At 39.3% G+C, this 17,020-nt stretch overlaps 1 protein-coding gene across 3 annotated transcripts in view; it reads right to left on the bottom strand.

Moving 5' to 3' along the window:
* Positions 1 to 17,020, bottom strand: part of NR5A2 (nuclear receptor subfamily 5 group A member 2) — an 87,094-nt gene that overhangs the window by 26,600 nt on the left and 43,474 nt on the right. For all 3 annotated transcript variants that reach the window (XM_042873580.1, XM_042873581.1, XM_042873582.1), the window contains one exon: positions 10,272 to 10,391. In XM_042873580.1, the coding sequence (XP_042729514.1) occupies positions 10,272 to 10,391 (120 nt within the window). The remainder of the gene's footprint in view (positions 1 to 10,271; positions 10,392 to 17,020) is intronic.

Genomic DNA, 17,020 nt, shown 5'->3' with positions numbered 1-17,020 from the left:
GGAATTATTATCAAACCATACATCTTAATGGTATGTCACATCTCTGTGAATGCTGGTTTGTCTGTATTAGCTTGTGTTCGAGGCTTTATATATGACTATTGCTTATGACACTGGGAGCTATGTCCCTTATTAGTCTGTCTTATACACTTGGGGTCTCTTGTTCTCATTGTAACTGTATGATCTTGCGGGGAGAGACTGATGAAGTTGGGCTTTGCCCTCACACCAGGCATATTAGTCCTGAGGGATATAAAGTTATTCGTGGGAAATAATCTGGTGCCCGTAACTTGGCCAGAAACCTCTATTCAAGCCCTGAAATGTCGGTGTATTCCCACAGGAAGTGGAGGTATTGTGAGGGTAGTTTCTGTTCTCTTTAGCTACACAAAATCCTGGCACTTTCTGGAGGTGGCTCCAAGGGACTTTTTCTAGCAGTTCCTTCTCTGGTATGAGAGGAGGAGTGGGCAGGTGTGTGGCACAGGCCAGCTGCACAGACACAGTCCCAGGCAGTCACCGTGGTGCACGAAACCCCTTCATCTGTAGCACAGTAAGGAGTGTGACTGCAGGGGAGGTCTGCTGCCCTTGACATGCTGCCCTTTCCTTCTCAGAGAGACTGGCCTCTCCACAAGCTGTTCTAAACGTCTCTTGTATGGAGAGGACCAACAGAAAGCTGCAATGAATGCACTCTATTTTAAAACGGCAATGTTTATTAGCCAAGGGTGCTTAAAACCCTTCCTAGCTGATATACTCAACTGCAATTCTTGAAATCAGTCAACCTCACCACTGTGCATACCAAAACATTCTTATGGAAATGCTAGTGTCATTAAGGGGATGCATCCATTCAAATGGCTGCACCAGCCACTGCCACTCTGAGAATGGTCACTGCTAACTTCTGTGGAATTTGTTATGGGATGATGAAAGCTGAGACGTACTTAGGCTCTATGGCCTCAGGGAATGCCATGGTCTAGAGACAAAGTGCAGCAGCTATGATGTGCTAGGTGTTTTCAAAATGCCTTTCTTGCCTGGCTATTCTAATATTTGCAGAGCTTTAGTCTCTTAGGGGCCTCCACAGCAACAGGGGAATTGACAGCCATACTTCATATAACCACATGTTGGTGAAGCCCGGCTTTAAACTAAGGCAAAGTCTAATGGTAAGTGCACGCTGTAGGTTAACAGTGTGTTTAAAGATGTCAGTGCACTAACCCAGCCTTTAAGGTCTCTCAAAATAAAGTATTTAATGAAGAAGGATCAGATACCACCAAAAGAAATAGAACAGTACTGAAAATTTTGTTTTTCCAGGCACTGATCCCTTAGAATTTATACTTTCTAAATAAGTGCTATGGATACTGTCTTTTGAAACATATTCTTTCTTTATTTTAAAAGTATTAAATTATTTCGCTCAATCATAAACAGCTATAAAGCAAGAAGAAAACTCTAGGACTTAAACCTGTCAAAATTTCAGCCAGGAAAGATAAGATAAATGATTGAAAAGGTCTAAAACTAACCTCTCCTAGAGATGACCTTTATGTAATCAATAGGTTACAGACATTAATAAGACATTTTATTTATATATACTTAGTGCTCCCAAGACATTGATTGGAAGCAACTGTACAAGAAAAATGAAGTTACTCTTTTGGCATGGATGTTAAAAATAGCACTGCAGAGCATTTAGTGTTGTGCTTATGTTTCAGTGAAGCCAATGGATAATGCTTAAATATCCTATGAGATAGTTTTTATTGCTGTCTTTTATACTTGGGAACACTAAATTGTTATTACATATGACATTAAATTGTTTATTCTCGTCCAAAGAAATCTGTGACAAAACTAGGATCCAGTCTTTGTGACTCCTAGACAAACTGTCTTTCAAAAACTGCTTTCTACTTCGTCCGTTCTCTCTCTCTCTCTCTCTCTCTCTCTCTCTCCCCCCCCTCCCTCCCTACCCCCTCCACATACATAAATTTATTTACATATTTCTTTATAGATAAGGATATATGTTTACTTAAATAGTAACAAATAAGTAGTAAAGTGCCCAAATGCTTTTTATTCATAGAGCAGTTTAATATGGTGATATGATTCAACTACTTCCTATTGAGAAACTGGTCACATACAAATATCAACTCATTCTCAACTTAATTTCCCTTTTGTAATGTTAATTCTTTGTTATGTGGAGGAAGAAAGCTCGAAATCCCTCACTGAGGTTCCAGTTTGAGGGGGAAATATACCTTTCAATTCATAACAAGATGTTAAGATGTCTGGATGTCAAGAATATCAGTGGCTTTAGTGCAGCAATTATGCCGTAATGGAAAAGCCCAGTAGATGTCTGGATCTCCCACCATCCCTCTACTGGAGAGCTCTCACACAACCTGCTACTCTTTCAGGTGCATTTAATATTTGCAACACCAGCAAATTTGTCTGGGAGGCAAGTCCTCATCTGCCACTCACCATGAGCAGGCTGTATTAAATTTTTATATTTATTGACATTTCATTACCATAATTGACTGCAGTTGGTTCTCTAGTAGAAGGCACAGGGCTGCCTCCTAAGCAGGAGAATTGGTCCCTTGAGTAGGATTTGCAATTAAAAACAATGCAGAATGGATTTTTTTTTATTGTGTAAATATGATGAGTTGAATTTTCGGCTTTAACTAGAGAATACTGGGTGTGCAGGAGGCTTTTTTCAAGAGTGAGCAAAATTGTAAGTCAGTGGAAAGACGACCCCCAAAGGTGTCAATCAGTTTATAGAAAATCAACTGTGCATGAAAAAGCCTCAGTTAATGTCTTTTTGGAAAAAAATTGGTTGCATTAAAGAGTATACTATCTTGCTTGTTTGGTTCTGTATGCAGAAAGCAATGTTAAAAGGTGTATTAAATCTTTCACCTTTCAGTTCATGATTAAAAATGCTTTTAAAAGACAAAAAGAGCCTAGTTCTTGAGCAAAATGCTTACTTGCATACTGACATCTTAATATTTACTTAACCCTGTACGACAAATTCCACTTGGTAAATCAAATCAACAAATGGCTTCCCAATTACTATTACTGCACAGTTCAGTTGATATTGATGGTGACAAGTTAGCTGGCATTTTTGAAAACAGAAGCTTCAGTGATGCTTTCATATCACCTAGTTTAGAAATAAAGCAAATGGCATAAAGTTATGGCTGCACAGATGACTGGAGGTGTAAATTCCTCATGTACCAGTACTCCATGCTATCTTGCATGGTGAATATAGTAATGATAAAGAAGTAATGATCGAGATTTAACTGGGTTAGCTCAGTACCAAAGCAGTGCCAACAGAAGAGCACTGTATAATTTATGCTGCCACTTGTTCTTGCCATTCTGGTACTTACACTTAGTTGTTTGGGGTTAGTGTGGATATCACTGTATGTGCTATACTGCAGGCTGTGCTGTAGTACCGTTTGCTAACTGATGTGCTTAAATCTAAAATTAGGTACTAGAAACCTCCACTCTGCTGCTATCTAACTTTGCTTAAAGTCCTTGCTGGTCTGTCTTCCACTTAGAGAGTCAAACTGGCTCTAGGCATGGCCAGGACTACTCCAGTCATGACAGTGGAAAGTAACTGTGTGTCCAGCTCATGCAACAGCTCTTATAATATCTGTGGACTAGATTACCTAAGGCATCAAAAGTGCCAGACTGGGAATTTTTCAGCAGTCAACTGAGATGTGAGAAGTCCAGGGTCAGATCTCTAGTCCAAAGAGTGCATGGAATATATTAGTGTATCCTGGCAGTTGGGGCATCTGTTGAAAGTCAGAAAGATCAAGTAGCCTCAGGTAAGCCTCATACATCTTGTAGACACGTTCTGATCAAGAATATTGGGCAGAAAGAGAGATCTGGGGGAGAACTTCCAGTTTTGTATTCCAAATAGAAAATTGGGCTCAATTCATTTCAACAGGCATGTAATACCCTTCTTTTCACCATTTCTAATAGCTACTTCTCACAGCTACCTCTGAGTTTGCTGGCCTTCCCAGCTGCATTGCAGAGGTAAGGGCTGGGTGGATGAGGCAGCAGGCTTTGCAAGAGAGAATACAGAAATACTAACAGCTCTGAAAAAAAAAAAAAAAAGCTGATAGTAAAGAGGATCATAGCTAAATGGGACTGCAGAGAGATATGGCCATGCTAAGTATTTTTTCTAAGTCCCTTTTTTTGATCCAGTTCAAAGTGACTTAAAAGTCCAAATGCCTTAAATGACAGTGGAAGCAAGTTAGGCCAGTGCTGAGTGTTCATGACAATTCTTCTTAAAAGTAATATATCTTGGTAAAGTACCTACAGTTCAGGAGCTTTTAGAAAGTCAGGTGTCACACAAATTTCTCAACTGATAAGCAGAGCAGTTAAGAGATGGAAATGACTAATACAGCAGATTTTTTTTCTCACATGAAGTAAGTTAGCTCACTGTGGTTTTGGCAGCAAGCACCTGGGTGCAGCAAAATGACCATCCTCTTCCTCACTGCTCTGCTCTGTGCTACTCTGGTAGCAGAGCCTGCTGCTGGCTGTGTGGACTCTGACACTGCTCCCATCCATGGGTAGCAACCTGCACTGAAAGCCCTGAAGCCTTTGAGGTGGCTCTAGTGTCTGGCTATGTGAGTGGGTGAGCATTTCTCCCAGAAAAAGGCATTAGGCATAGTATATTCCAAGCAAGCTAATTTACTATCACAATCTTAATTACTTTCCCTATTTCCTGAGGTAGGAGAGAATATATATTTTGCTGGCAATTGTGGTGATTATTAAATTCATTAAATATTTTCATATTATTAATACTTTCATTAATTATATTTTAAAAATGTTCATGTTATGTTTTAAAGCAAATGTATGTAGAAAAACACACAGGAGAGGTGCCTACAGAAAAATCAAGGAGGATTCAGCACAGACAAAATCAGCGAATGCTCATATTAGTTTTGGATATATTAATTAAAATTGTGATGACTTACACAGTGTAAGATGCTTGTCATTTTAACATGATATACAATAATAGAAGATAATGAATTAAGTTGCCAGTGGGCCTTTCCCCTAGGATGATGTTATTGTGCTTGCTAATTAGTTATAATATGCAAATGGTAACACTCTAAAGTATTGCAAAGTATGTCTAACTTAGTTTCAGAGAAGACTAGTACATCAAGATTGGAAAAACTCTGTGCCCAGTTGTTGATCATAAATAAATTCATTTATAGTAGAAATATTTATGTCATAAAAGGCACGATGATAAAAATATTTTTAAGTTTCATTCAGGGAGCTATTTTAGCCAGTTACATTACATTTTCCTATTTTAGTAATTGTGGTAGTTCATTCTTCAAACTGTTATTAATATGAAGATGTTAAAATATAACTGAACTAGAGTACAGTAGAATCCATTTCTTTGCTTCAGTGTTGCAATGGTCTTTGTGTTTCTTATGTATAGAAGAGGTGATATGCAACCACTGCTGAATGTACAATATTGGAAGACAGTCCATCAATGGAAATTTTTTGTAAATGTTTGGGCAGCATCACTAGGACTGTACTAATTCAGTCTATTTCTTCAGGGACTTTTAACTCTTTTGATTTCATTTTTCTGTCTTACACATTTATATGAACCTCTTCTCTACTAAGTTGAACACTTTCCCATTGGTCCAGAAGACTGGTTGCATTTACATTGGATCCCAAAAGTATTGCTGCTTCGGTAGGCTATGGATAGTTGAGACAGATAGATGTATTGCTTCTGTCTTTGAACTGGATTTGGAATTTTATCCTTAATACCTCAGTGCTACAACAGGTTCAATAGCAAAGCAAATGTGAATAGAGACCAGATTTTTCACAGGCATGTTCTTTCTCAAACACTCTTCTAAACCTGTACAATAGCTTCTGCAAGGGTCATCCTTATTTGTGAAACAATCATCTGCAGCCTACAATCTGAAAATGAAGCTATTTCCTGAGAACCTTTTCAGCAGTAAGGCAAGTTGGTCACCTAGACAAGCAGATGAAGCCAATGAATTCATGTACATCAGGGGAGTTAGAAGCCTTCTCTGCAAATGGTAAGTCTAACAAAAATGGCATTGCCACAGAAAATTCCCCAGGCAAAGCCCCTATGTGATACCTCAAGACCTTTCAGTAAGGTACAGCTGAAAGAGCTACAGAGCACCCCTTTTCAGTGGAAGTTCAAGCCACAAAATTCTGATCTAACTTGAATTTAGATTATGATTTGCTTCAAAACAAAATGCTGTTGAGATCTTGGTTATTCCTCATGCTCTCCTCAGGTGTTGTCTTAGAATATAAGTCCGGGTGAGAGGATATATATGTTTGATGTACGTAAATTAATCAGTAGTTTGAACAGTCTCAAAAAGTATCAGATTTAGGCATATTCTTAGGCACACTTTTGAATCTGAAACACTTTGACCAAACTCAGCAAACAGAAGGTTTGGCAACACTGAGGAGTGGAGGTATGAACAAAATGAGCTGATCCTACAATTGATGTGTTGTGTGTTGAATGCTGCCTGAAAACGCAAGAGCAGTGACATTCTGTACAGAACTTCAGTGTCTATCCTGTGTGTGCTGGACCTTGGAAATTGACTATGTATTGTTGGAGCAGAAGATACAAAAATAAAGTGCTCAAGTTGGATGCATTAAATTTCTATAATTACAAATTGTCTGTTAAAATTACAAGGCACATGGCAAGCCAATTAAACTTTACGGATGGAGAGCATATTGGCAATGATTTACAATTAACTACCACATTGCAAATCACTCCTTGGCTGTTTTCTATTATGAAATGCATTTGTGCTACTTTATTTCCTTTTGAAATGGTAATTACTGCTGCTAAGGGGCAGTAGTTAGTGCAGAAAATGAAGTGTGCAGCACAGGGAGGAACTTGTTTCTGAGGAACTGCTGAGGAATTGTAATGATATGAAAAAAGTGCTTTCCTGACACACATGCACACAAAAGAGGTTCATTTATGAAACTCGAACCAAATAAATAACAAAATAAAGTAAACCACAGCCTTTTTGTGCAAGGGACATTGTTCACTTCTTTGTTGCTGACTGTGCTTTTTTTTTTTGCAATCAAAGTAGGACTAGTGGATTGACACTGGGAAAAACTCATAAGCCAGTGGCTTGAGGGAAACGCACGTGTATGGTAATGTGATAAGAATGCCCTAGGGTAACAGGTGTGAGCTGATGTGTTTGAAAATTATCGAGTGTGCTTCTAACTACTAGCCCATTTTAGATACCTAGGATTGAACAAAAAATGGTACGGCCCTGGAGAGCTAGATTAAGTTTGACTTTTATATCTGAGGAGCAGAGGCTGTGCACTCTGAGTGGAGAGAGCAGGTATGCTCTAATTAAGTGGTGGTAAGCTCCCCCCTGACAGCTTCTCTCTTGACTGTGACTGTAAAAAGGACTGTGTTTATGAGTAACTTTTATGGAGGAATATATTAAGGTAAGCAAGGAATGAGGCTTCTAGGGTCTCCAATTTGGTAACTTGTGATAATCATGATCTCTCAGGTAATAAAATAGGCTATCTAGCTCCGGACCTCAGTTTAAAGTTAATATATTTGAAAACAAGGTGATTGACTGTAATTTTGCTCATAGTGCTCTGCTGGTAGCTGTAAGTAAAAACATATACAGCACTTTTTATCAGAGGTGTCAGAGTGCTTTCCACACTTGAATCAATTAATTTCTGTAATGGTTATTTCCTTCCTCCTACTGGAGGAACTGAAAGTATTGGGGCAGCAGCCAGCAAGTATGTAGCATTTAGTGAAGCAGCAAATACTGGTAATGCCATGGTCTAGAACTGTGGTTTTCCAGAATTATTTTACAGTTAAGTAGTGGAGAGCATTGGTCATAATTCCCCTGTCATAAGCACATTTGAACTAGACTTGTGCCTCAGAAGGACAACAGACCAACTTGATGCTGCCAGGATGGTCCATTCTGATGTTCAGAAGTAGTCGTAGTGAATCAGATTGGCTTAACAGGAAATTCAGTACTGAGCTACACTGCCAAAAGGCAGTAGTACGCAGCAGGTGAAAGCTGGAAATGGCTCAGAACAAAAAATATGGAAGCACTGTCTAAGTATGTAAGGAAGATTTTAAACTAGTCTGTTTAAATCAGCTAAAGCTGAGACTTGTGCAGGATGTCAAATCACTAGTAGAGGAAAAACAGGGAAAATGTAGAACTGTTGCTGGAGTTGGCTGGTGATTTAGTATTAGTGAACACAGACTGGACTGAGGTACTCGGTGCCACCTTTGCATCAGTCTTTGCTAACTGGGTCTCCTAAAACTCTCTGCTTCGCAGCAGAGCTTAGGGAGGAAGAGAGTTGTATGCTGAAAAAACTTGCTGGAAGGAAAGGGTCTGGTTTAGTATTCTGATAATACGGCTCCCTGCTCCCCAAGCAGCCTAATTCAGAAGAGGAATGCACAGAGGATGGAAAACTCAGGGGTGCTTGCATCAGTTTCAAGTGACAAATGTTGGCATAGAAAAGCCAAACTATGTTAAAAGGAGGATGCATTAAACTTACTTGACAAACTTGGGGCAAAAATCGATGTAATCTGTTCAATTTACCCAGGTTTTAATTTAGTTGGAAATATACAGCTTCCAAAACCAGGTGATGATTTCTAAGCAGTGCATTTAATTAGCATGCTGCTGTCCAACAGCAATAAAATGCTATGCTTTGCCATGAGAACATGTACAGCTGCTTTTTTTCTGCAAATAAAGATAAAAGTGGCTAATCCAGATAAGAACTGTTACTGTGGAGAAATGGTGGCAGTGGCAAGAACGTAAAGGAATGTAAATGTCTTCAACAGTTTCTGTGGAATTTATGCACTCGGCACCTTTAAAAGCTAGCGCATCACATAACAAAGGAGGCATTAATTTAGCAGTTTATTCAGTAACAGAAATTAGTCTATGTGCTTATGGATTAACAACAGAGGAATCACACAAGAACCCTGTGTGGTAAATGAAATAGTTGCCAGCGTAACTCTTTCCGCTTTGCAGATTGTGAAATGCAAATAAATAGAATCAGTAATTTTATTCAGTAGCACTGATATGTATCAGGAATGATGCAACTAATTTTTTCTCATATAAATAAAGACTACCACTTTATTTCATCGAGGTTTTAGGGACTTTCCACAAAGGTGCAGGAGCCAATTCTATAGAATTTTCCCACTACTTTTCCTGTACAAGTGGATCATTTTCCCCTTCTACTGTACATCTTTTAGTCATGAATGCAGTCATTTCCTTAGCCATTTCTTAATGCTAAGAAGTGTTTATAATGATTTTTATAAACACTTCTTAGCATTAAGAAATGGCTACAGTGTTAGAATTGTGACTAAAGCTATAAGCAGATTCCTGAGCACACAGGCACAAATGGAGAATCTGTATAGTTAGAAAAGGGAACTCTCCCATGTGTGTATGCATCTAGGCAGTTCATTTTGCAGTTCCTTAAGTAGCAGTGGACTATCATTTGTTTTCACTTTGAATCAGGAATATCACACACAGATGCATTTCTCTTTGATACTGAGATTTTTTTTTTTCAGAAAAAAGAATCTTAGGAATAAGGTTCTTTATTGTCTTCTTTGTGCTTTGGAGAGTATGGATGAGTAAAAACTTCCTACTTCATTCAATTTTTCTCACAGTTTTCCTGGTATTTGCCCACATTACGGCTCTTGCGTTTTGGGTAACCCAAGCATTTGATATCTAAAGAAAATTAGCTGTTGGAAAGCTGTGCAGGAACTGGAGTGCATGTTCCCCAAGACAGCTCCTGAGACAATATCTGTGTGCATATCCTATGGTCTGAATTATTTTCCTGGTTTTAGGTGTCTCAGCTCCCCAGTCTCTCACACAAGCGCATACTTCTCTAAAAGCAAGGCATTTTTGAGGCACTAGCTGCAAGTTATCTAGGTTTCTGATCCAGTTAGTGATTCTTTTGAGTAAACCATTATTCTGAAGGGAAAATAAATTGCTTAGACCTGAAGCACAGAGTTTGGGATGTCTTGTTGTTGCTGTCAGAAACAAACCATTTTAGCTCCAAGAATATAAATCCTTGAGAAACACTTCTCATCTGCTGTTTTTCAATCATTGAGGTATACAAGTATATTTGAAAAGCAAAGTGCTTATGATTATATCTGCTTTTATAAGTTTAACTATAATCAACAGACCAAGAACTGAGTGCACAAGTCATTTTAGCTACATTATTTGTGGAGAATGTCTGAGAATACAGAAGTGCTTCTGACCTAGTTAAACTCCTGCTATTTTGAAAATGATTATTAAAAAGCCATCAATACTTCTCTGAGCCCACATACTCACTTGTTGCCCGGTAACCAGAAGGATGGAGCCTTCTTTCCCGTGTACCACTTGCCGGTAAATGTGATCTAGAATTAAGAGTTCACTCCAGCAGTTCTGAAGCAACTTCATTTGGTCATCAACCTGTAAAGCAGACATTGGTGGTGTTACACTGGAAACGAGTCCTACATCACACTACAGAGTCCGAAAGCTGGCTACCATGCCTCCTCCTTCAAATATCAGGATAGTCATGAGTACAGAAATGCTATCAAAAATTATTTGTTCACAAAGCTGCTATTCTCAGCTGAATAAACACAACACTGCTGAAATCATTATCTGTAAAAGGCATAGAATATTTAAGTTGATTATGTTGTGCAAAGTAATAATAGTAGAATAAGATAGTTCTGAAATGCTTGTAGCAGCATTATATTGTTTTTGGTAAAAAAGAAAAATAGCATATCCAATGCTAATGTGAACCTTCCCATCATTGGGTTCATCACTGAATCTCAGCTTTTGTAAACAGAGAAACTCTGCTGGTTCAAGACCACTAATGCTGCAACAAGCCCGAGTCAGAGCCAAGTCCCTTTCAAATGGAAAAAGTGAAAAAAAAAAACCAAAAACGGGTAAACATTCTTGGTAAGAATGGCTGTGTAAGTATGAAAAAATAAAACATAAACATGAGCTGGGTGTCTTCAGCAGGGCACAAAAGAGATGTACACAAGGCAGTGACAGACATACCACTGCCTGCACTTGTGGACAGCAGGAGCATTCTGGGCATTCTGTACAAGCAGCCTGTATTAAGTTTTTGGTATAATGCTATTTAGGATGCGCAGGATATTGGACAATAAAGGCTCTCACTAAACTGACTGTAATTGTAACTAGATAACTAGATCCAGTTTCATTCACCTAAATAACTGAAAATTGATGAAAATTTGCAGGAACATGGGGAAAAACTGTAAATCAGAGTAAACAACAGTATCGTCTGGATTTGTTCTTGCAGTGCTTACTGACTTCCTCCCTAAAAAAAAATAAAGCCTTTGACTTCAGACAGTTTTAGAAGGGTTAAAGGATGCATACGTTAATTTCGCTACAATTGAGTGGCTAGGGTGGATGTGGCAATAGCATCTATGTTGTTCAAAGGACTTTAAGAGCCTGCATTGGTAGTAACTGCTGAACAGATTTAAAATGATATAAAATAGGAGAAATAAAAAAGAAATTAGCAGAGAGTATTTGCAGTGGACACTTGCATTAAGTTTCTCGGAGACAGTTCTATTAACATAGTCTTCCAGGGGCTCTTATTTTGATTGATTTGGAGCTATGACAATGCCCAGGAAATTGTGTATGAAGAGCAGACTTGCACAAGCTGAATTAAATACTGCAGTAGGCATTTTCAAATTTGGTAATCATTTGTACAATGAATTTTTGCGTTTTATCGTTTAATACTTGTTTTCTAGTTATGTGGTACAGAAAGGGATAATGTTTATAACTAATGGATTTTCCAAGTGTCACCTATGAAAGTTAACTAGTATTTTGTCCTCATTTCCAATCACTTGCCATATGGCTCAAACTTCAGTATCTTAGACGTTCCCTTCTCTCGTTTGTCAACTAACCTTCTCCCCTGTCACAATTGTCTCCCAACTGTTCTGGTCCCGTTTTTTCTCCCTTAGATTTCTGTATCAAATTATTCCCCCTCGTTGGACTGTGCAAGGAAATGAAATCAGGAGAGAAAGGGAACAGATCAGCATGAAGCTGATGTAGAAGCACCTGTGTGCAGCACAGCCTTTTCTCCCCCACAGCCTTCGCTAGGACCTTCTCCACGACTGCAGCAGGTATCCCTGCTGGGAAATGCTTCATTCTCTCCACTGTGTTTTCTATGTTGATAGCATTTTCTGTTTGTTTTTCTCGTTTTGTTTTTCTTTTGGTATTCCAAAAGAAAAGAGAACAAAGGAAATTATTTTTAAATGTTGCCAAAATAACATATAAGGTTGCAAAAATTAATCACTACAGAATTATTTAATGCTTGTGTTAAGATTGTCTGTCCTATTCCTGTTTTTTCCAATCGGCATTTTGTTGTAGTAGAGATAGTAATGCATAGGTACAAGAAAGGCTGAATTAGTATGGGATGAAACACTCTCAATTTTGGTATTTCAAAAGTTTTACTTTGAGGTTTTGAGCATAATCTTTGAACATAATTGCTGTTCTGCCTACAGTCACAGTTAATACATGTAATCCCAGATAACACCTATAAGCCACATAGGCATGGGCAGCAGAGATGGAGGACAGAAGGTGTGGACTCTGTAGATGGATATATTACTAAGTCAGAGTAAAGCTTGTGCTATCACAAACTCAGCCTTGCTCTATCTGTATGCTGTCTGTGCCTGTGATAATTCATTTCTGTTCAGACTGCAGAGCAAGGCTGATTCTGTATTAAAAGGTATCTATTCCCCTGCCTGCAACATGTCTTTGACTAGAAAGCCAGTACAACCAAGTGACTTTTTAGCTCAGGAGTGGTCTTCTGAATTCTCCCAGTGAAACACTCACCACCAAAATGTGTGCCAGATTTGAAGTGAAGCATTTTTAGAAGGAATTGTTTAAAATTTACGGATTTTAGTACTCTTGGTTTTCTTGGTTTTTGTGTGTTCATGATCATTCTCTTCTGTGTATAACAAAGTGTTACAAAATTCAAATACATAATGCCAACATTTGATCCTAAATTAGCATTTCAGATAAAGCTACCACAGCTTACATCTGAACAAAACAAGCTGTGAGACAGTTTAAACACTGAACATCCACGTCATAACAACGAATACCTGAATAAGAGGTCAAGCATTTGATTGTATTATAAATGACATATTTCTAGCTAACCCATCTGTCTCAGCCACAGGCAGCAACTTTTGAAAACAAACTGCACTTTACAGGTCTGGCTTTCTGAAGGCCCCAACAGCAGCTAGTCTGCAATCAAAGCCTACCTCCCAAGCTTTATCATGTCATTACTGAGCCAGTGCTGTGAGAACAGTGTGAGATGGCAAAATCACAAAAAAATGTTTTGCACATAGCCTGTTCCTGCTGTTCCACAAGACTCATAAAACTAGCAACAGCGAACATCTGCTAGTAGTTCAGAAAATCTGTCTCTCTGTATTCACTGCAATTTAACCAGTGAAAGCCTATAAAATGGATATCATAAAAAGCAAAATACACATCCAAAACACAGTGTTGGCTTCAGGAAACGATTAGATCCAGCTGCTTTTGCCATTTTAAGAAAGCTGGCAGGGCAGCAAAATGCTTCCCAGTTTGTTGTAGGAAGAAACAGAGATGGCTTTGAGGAGGGTCGCAAATTAATAAAAAGGAGGAGCAATTACAGCCTACTTCTGAAAGGAGTATAGATGAGGAAAACCACATACCTCTGCTAACAGATACTGGATATAAAATAGAAAACAACACAAAACACCGAGTAAATGTGGTAACATAGCACACCTTATGCTAGGATTAGCTGGCAATCTTTAGGAAGTGTGTAACGTTATCCAGAGCACAGATGCCTTTGTGTTTCTGTGGCACACTTGTGCATAAGCATACATTGTCTGACAAAACAAAAAATTAGCGCTTGGCCACAACAAATGCATATCTTAAAATGATCTTGAAGCCAATGAGGCTTAAGCTTTGATGGATAAAGTGCAGAGTGAATCCTGAAAAGGAAGTACTTTGCAGAAAAAGCACCTTGTGGACTTCAGTTTCTGTGACTCCGAAGCCGAAGCATGCTAGTCCTCCTCCATAGTGAGGAGAAGAAAGGGTAAGATTCTGTGACCATGATGTCTTAGCTCCAGTCATTAGCTTCAGTAATCAATGTTGGTTTTGTTCATAGTATGTATTCAGTTAGAAGCAAGCCCCAAAGCTTGTACTGGTGACTAAATTTCAAGCTTTTTTGGTTTGTGGAGATTTTTGAGACTGTTATCAATTAACAGCAATAACAAAGTGCCCTTTGAAACAACTACTGAGAATGCTTATAAATAAAAATTGAGCATCATATGGCCAACAACTGGCTACTACAAGAACTCTCCCCAGATCTGCAGCTGCTCCCTGCCATAACAAACTATTGACATAAGCATAATGTAACCCATGTCTCACCTAAGCAAGCTGTCAAATGATATGTCCATTTGACAACTATGTAGCCTCAAGCAAAAACAAGAGTGAATACTGTGCTCAGATGGTTAAATTTAGGTCCTGTCTGGCCAGCGGCGTTCAGATGATGACTCTCATCGTCAGGGACAGTGTAACTGGAAGTTGTTGCTGAAAAAATGGTTTTTAAGGAAAGATGTGAAGGAAGCTAAGGAGGAAGTGTGTGACTCAAAGATAGTGTGGGATGAAAGAATAATAATGTTAAGATTGTGAAAGGAGTAAGATGTCTTACTTGTAAAACAGTGATTGGATAACAGAGGAAGCAAGGGGAGTACTTAGGAGGAGGTTGTAAAGGAAAGGGTGTTGTGCAGTGAGAGGATATGAGGGAAGTTGGACGTCAGGTAAAACCATGAAGGTGAAGATGATGAAGTTGGATATCATACAGAATTAAAGGGATTGTGTGAGAGTAAGTGAAACTGCTGGGGCAAAGAAGGAGCAAGTACTTCGTGTCAGACAAACAGAGGATGGCAGTTGTCACGAGCAGAGATGAAAATGGATATGTCTACTATCCACGCTCAAGAAGTAAGAATATTAAGGTAGAGCAAGGAGTAGCTTTCTAATAGCTTTAGTACATGATGGCATCCTATTTCAATCCTTTTTTCTTATAAGAAAATCCTATTCAACTATGATTACAGCAAGGAAAAAGAAACATGTCAGAATTTGGAGTTATCCTTGTGCTGTTTGGATTACTTGGAGCATTTTTCTCACATTACAATTGGAAGATAAATGGTCATTGTCACAGCCACCCACCACCACCAAAAAACACAACACACAAGCCTCCCTGCATCTACAAGGGTTGCTCCGAAAGTAATGCCTTCTATTTTATTAAGTTGGCCCGCAATGTCTGAAGTGGATGTTGGTGGTATGGAAGAAGAGATTGAACCTTCCCATCGATACTCCATTATGTTTTGTTGCTGTGTGACAGATGGCAGCAGAAGAGCGATCTGACAAAATGGTGTCTAACATGGAAGTGCATATAGAGCAGAGGTGTGTTATTGAATTCCTCCATGTGAAAAATTGCACCCACTGACATCATCAACACTTGCTGAACATTGACTGAGACTTAACAGCAAATGTAGCAAAGTGAGGCAGTGGGTGGTGCATTTGTTTCAGCAGTGGTTATGGTGTTGTTAAGGACAAGCCACATTCTGAATGGCCATGCACAGCTATCACACCACAAAGTGAAGAGTATTTCGTCAGCTCATCCACATTGGTGGCTTACAAGCAGAGAAATGCACATGGAGCTGAATATTGGAAATTGGTGGTGGTGTTGGAATCTTGCAACATTTGCTCAAGGTGAGTCTCAAGAATGTTCACACATGAACAGAAAGAACACTGCGTGCAAGTTTGTCAGGGCCTGTTAAACCAATATGAGGCTGAAGGTCCCAGGATCACATCATTACTGGTGATGAGACGTAGTGTTACCTCTACAAACTGGAGTCGAAACAGCGGTCAAAACAGCAACACATTAATTCCACTTCAAAGAAAAATTTCAGGATGCAGCCCTCAGCAACTAGATTGATGTGCTGGATTTTTGGGATTCCCCCAGATGAGGGAATTACTGCTTGCACAGCCTCTTTGTCACAGCACTTGAAAAGACTGCAGGCTGTGCTCTCCCCTGGTTGCCTTCAGCCATTGTGCATCTCAGCTCTTCTCAGTAAAGCCCCAGTGCAGAACTGCTGTATGGTTTGGTGAGGGGAGAGCATGTCTCAGGACCAGACCAGGTAAAGGTGGATCTATCCCCCAAGCATGAGGTATTGCCTGCATTATCTTCCTTCATAATTTCACTATGCAGTAGTATTTCTCTTGCAGAACATGAGAAAAAAAATCAACTTTGTGTAAAAAGTGAGACAGATATGTAATTCTCTGTTCTTTCCATGTCTTCTGACCTTTTCCCTGGGATTTAGTAGGACCATGGGGCCTAGTGGCACTGTGACACTCCTTTGTGTCCACTATGGAAGATTCACATGCTTTGCTCATCTGTTCAGCGAGCTGTACACTGTTAAATATCCTGATAGAGGTCTAAATACAGATTCCCAGAGGAATCGCCAAGTTCTTTCCTGCAAACTGGAGTTATAAGGGGACTTGAAATCACTTGAGTTCTGTGAGTTCTGAGTTCTCTGCTGGCACAGATTAGAAAACAAGTATGGACTAGAACATATTTAGACACCACTATTGGTTTGCATAATTCATCTTACGCTATGTAACAAGTCATGCAGGATATTTCTGGGGGTGGAGGAAATAGATTCTCAGATTGAAGCGTGAAGGTCTAATCCTGAGTTGTGTGGTGACACATGATCTCTTGGTGGGACAGAAAGTTGGACTGAGCTGGTGATGAGGCGGTTGCAATTGTCTGCCTACTCTGGAGTCCCACTCAGCCAGGCCCTGAGCTCTTTTTTTGGGGGAGCGGGGGCTTGGGAGGGGATAACGACTGGAAGGCTGTCTGGCTTACTGGGGCCTCTGTTGACACTGCAATACCCAATCCCACATTATCCATTGCAGCTTAAGGAAGGACTTATCTCAGAAATGCTAGTTACTCATCTGAAAAATTATTTGTGCTGATGTTACAGATAAGGAAGGCTAGTGCAACACAAGAGTAG

Source organism: Lagopus leucura, unplaced genomic scaffold, assembly GCF_019238085.1.
Source record: "Lagopus leucura isolate 7727_CA_CO unplaced genomic scaffold, USGS_WTPT01 Super-Scaffold_100009, whole genome shotgun sequence".
In the NCBI taxonomy this organism is placed as follows: Eukaryota; Metazoa; Chordata; class Aves; order Galliformes; family Phasianidae; genus Lagopus; species Lagopus leucura.
Note: the sequence above shows the minus strand (reverse complement) of the source record. Positions and strands in the feature narration are given on the sequence as shown.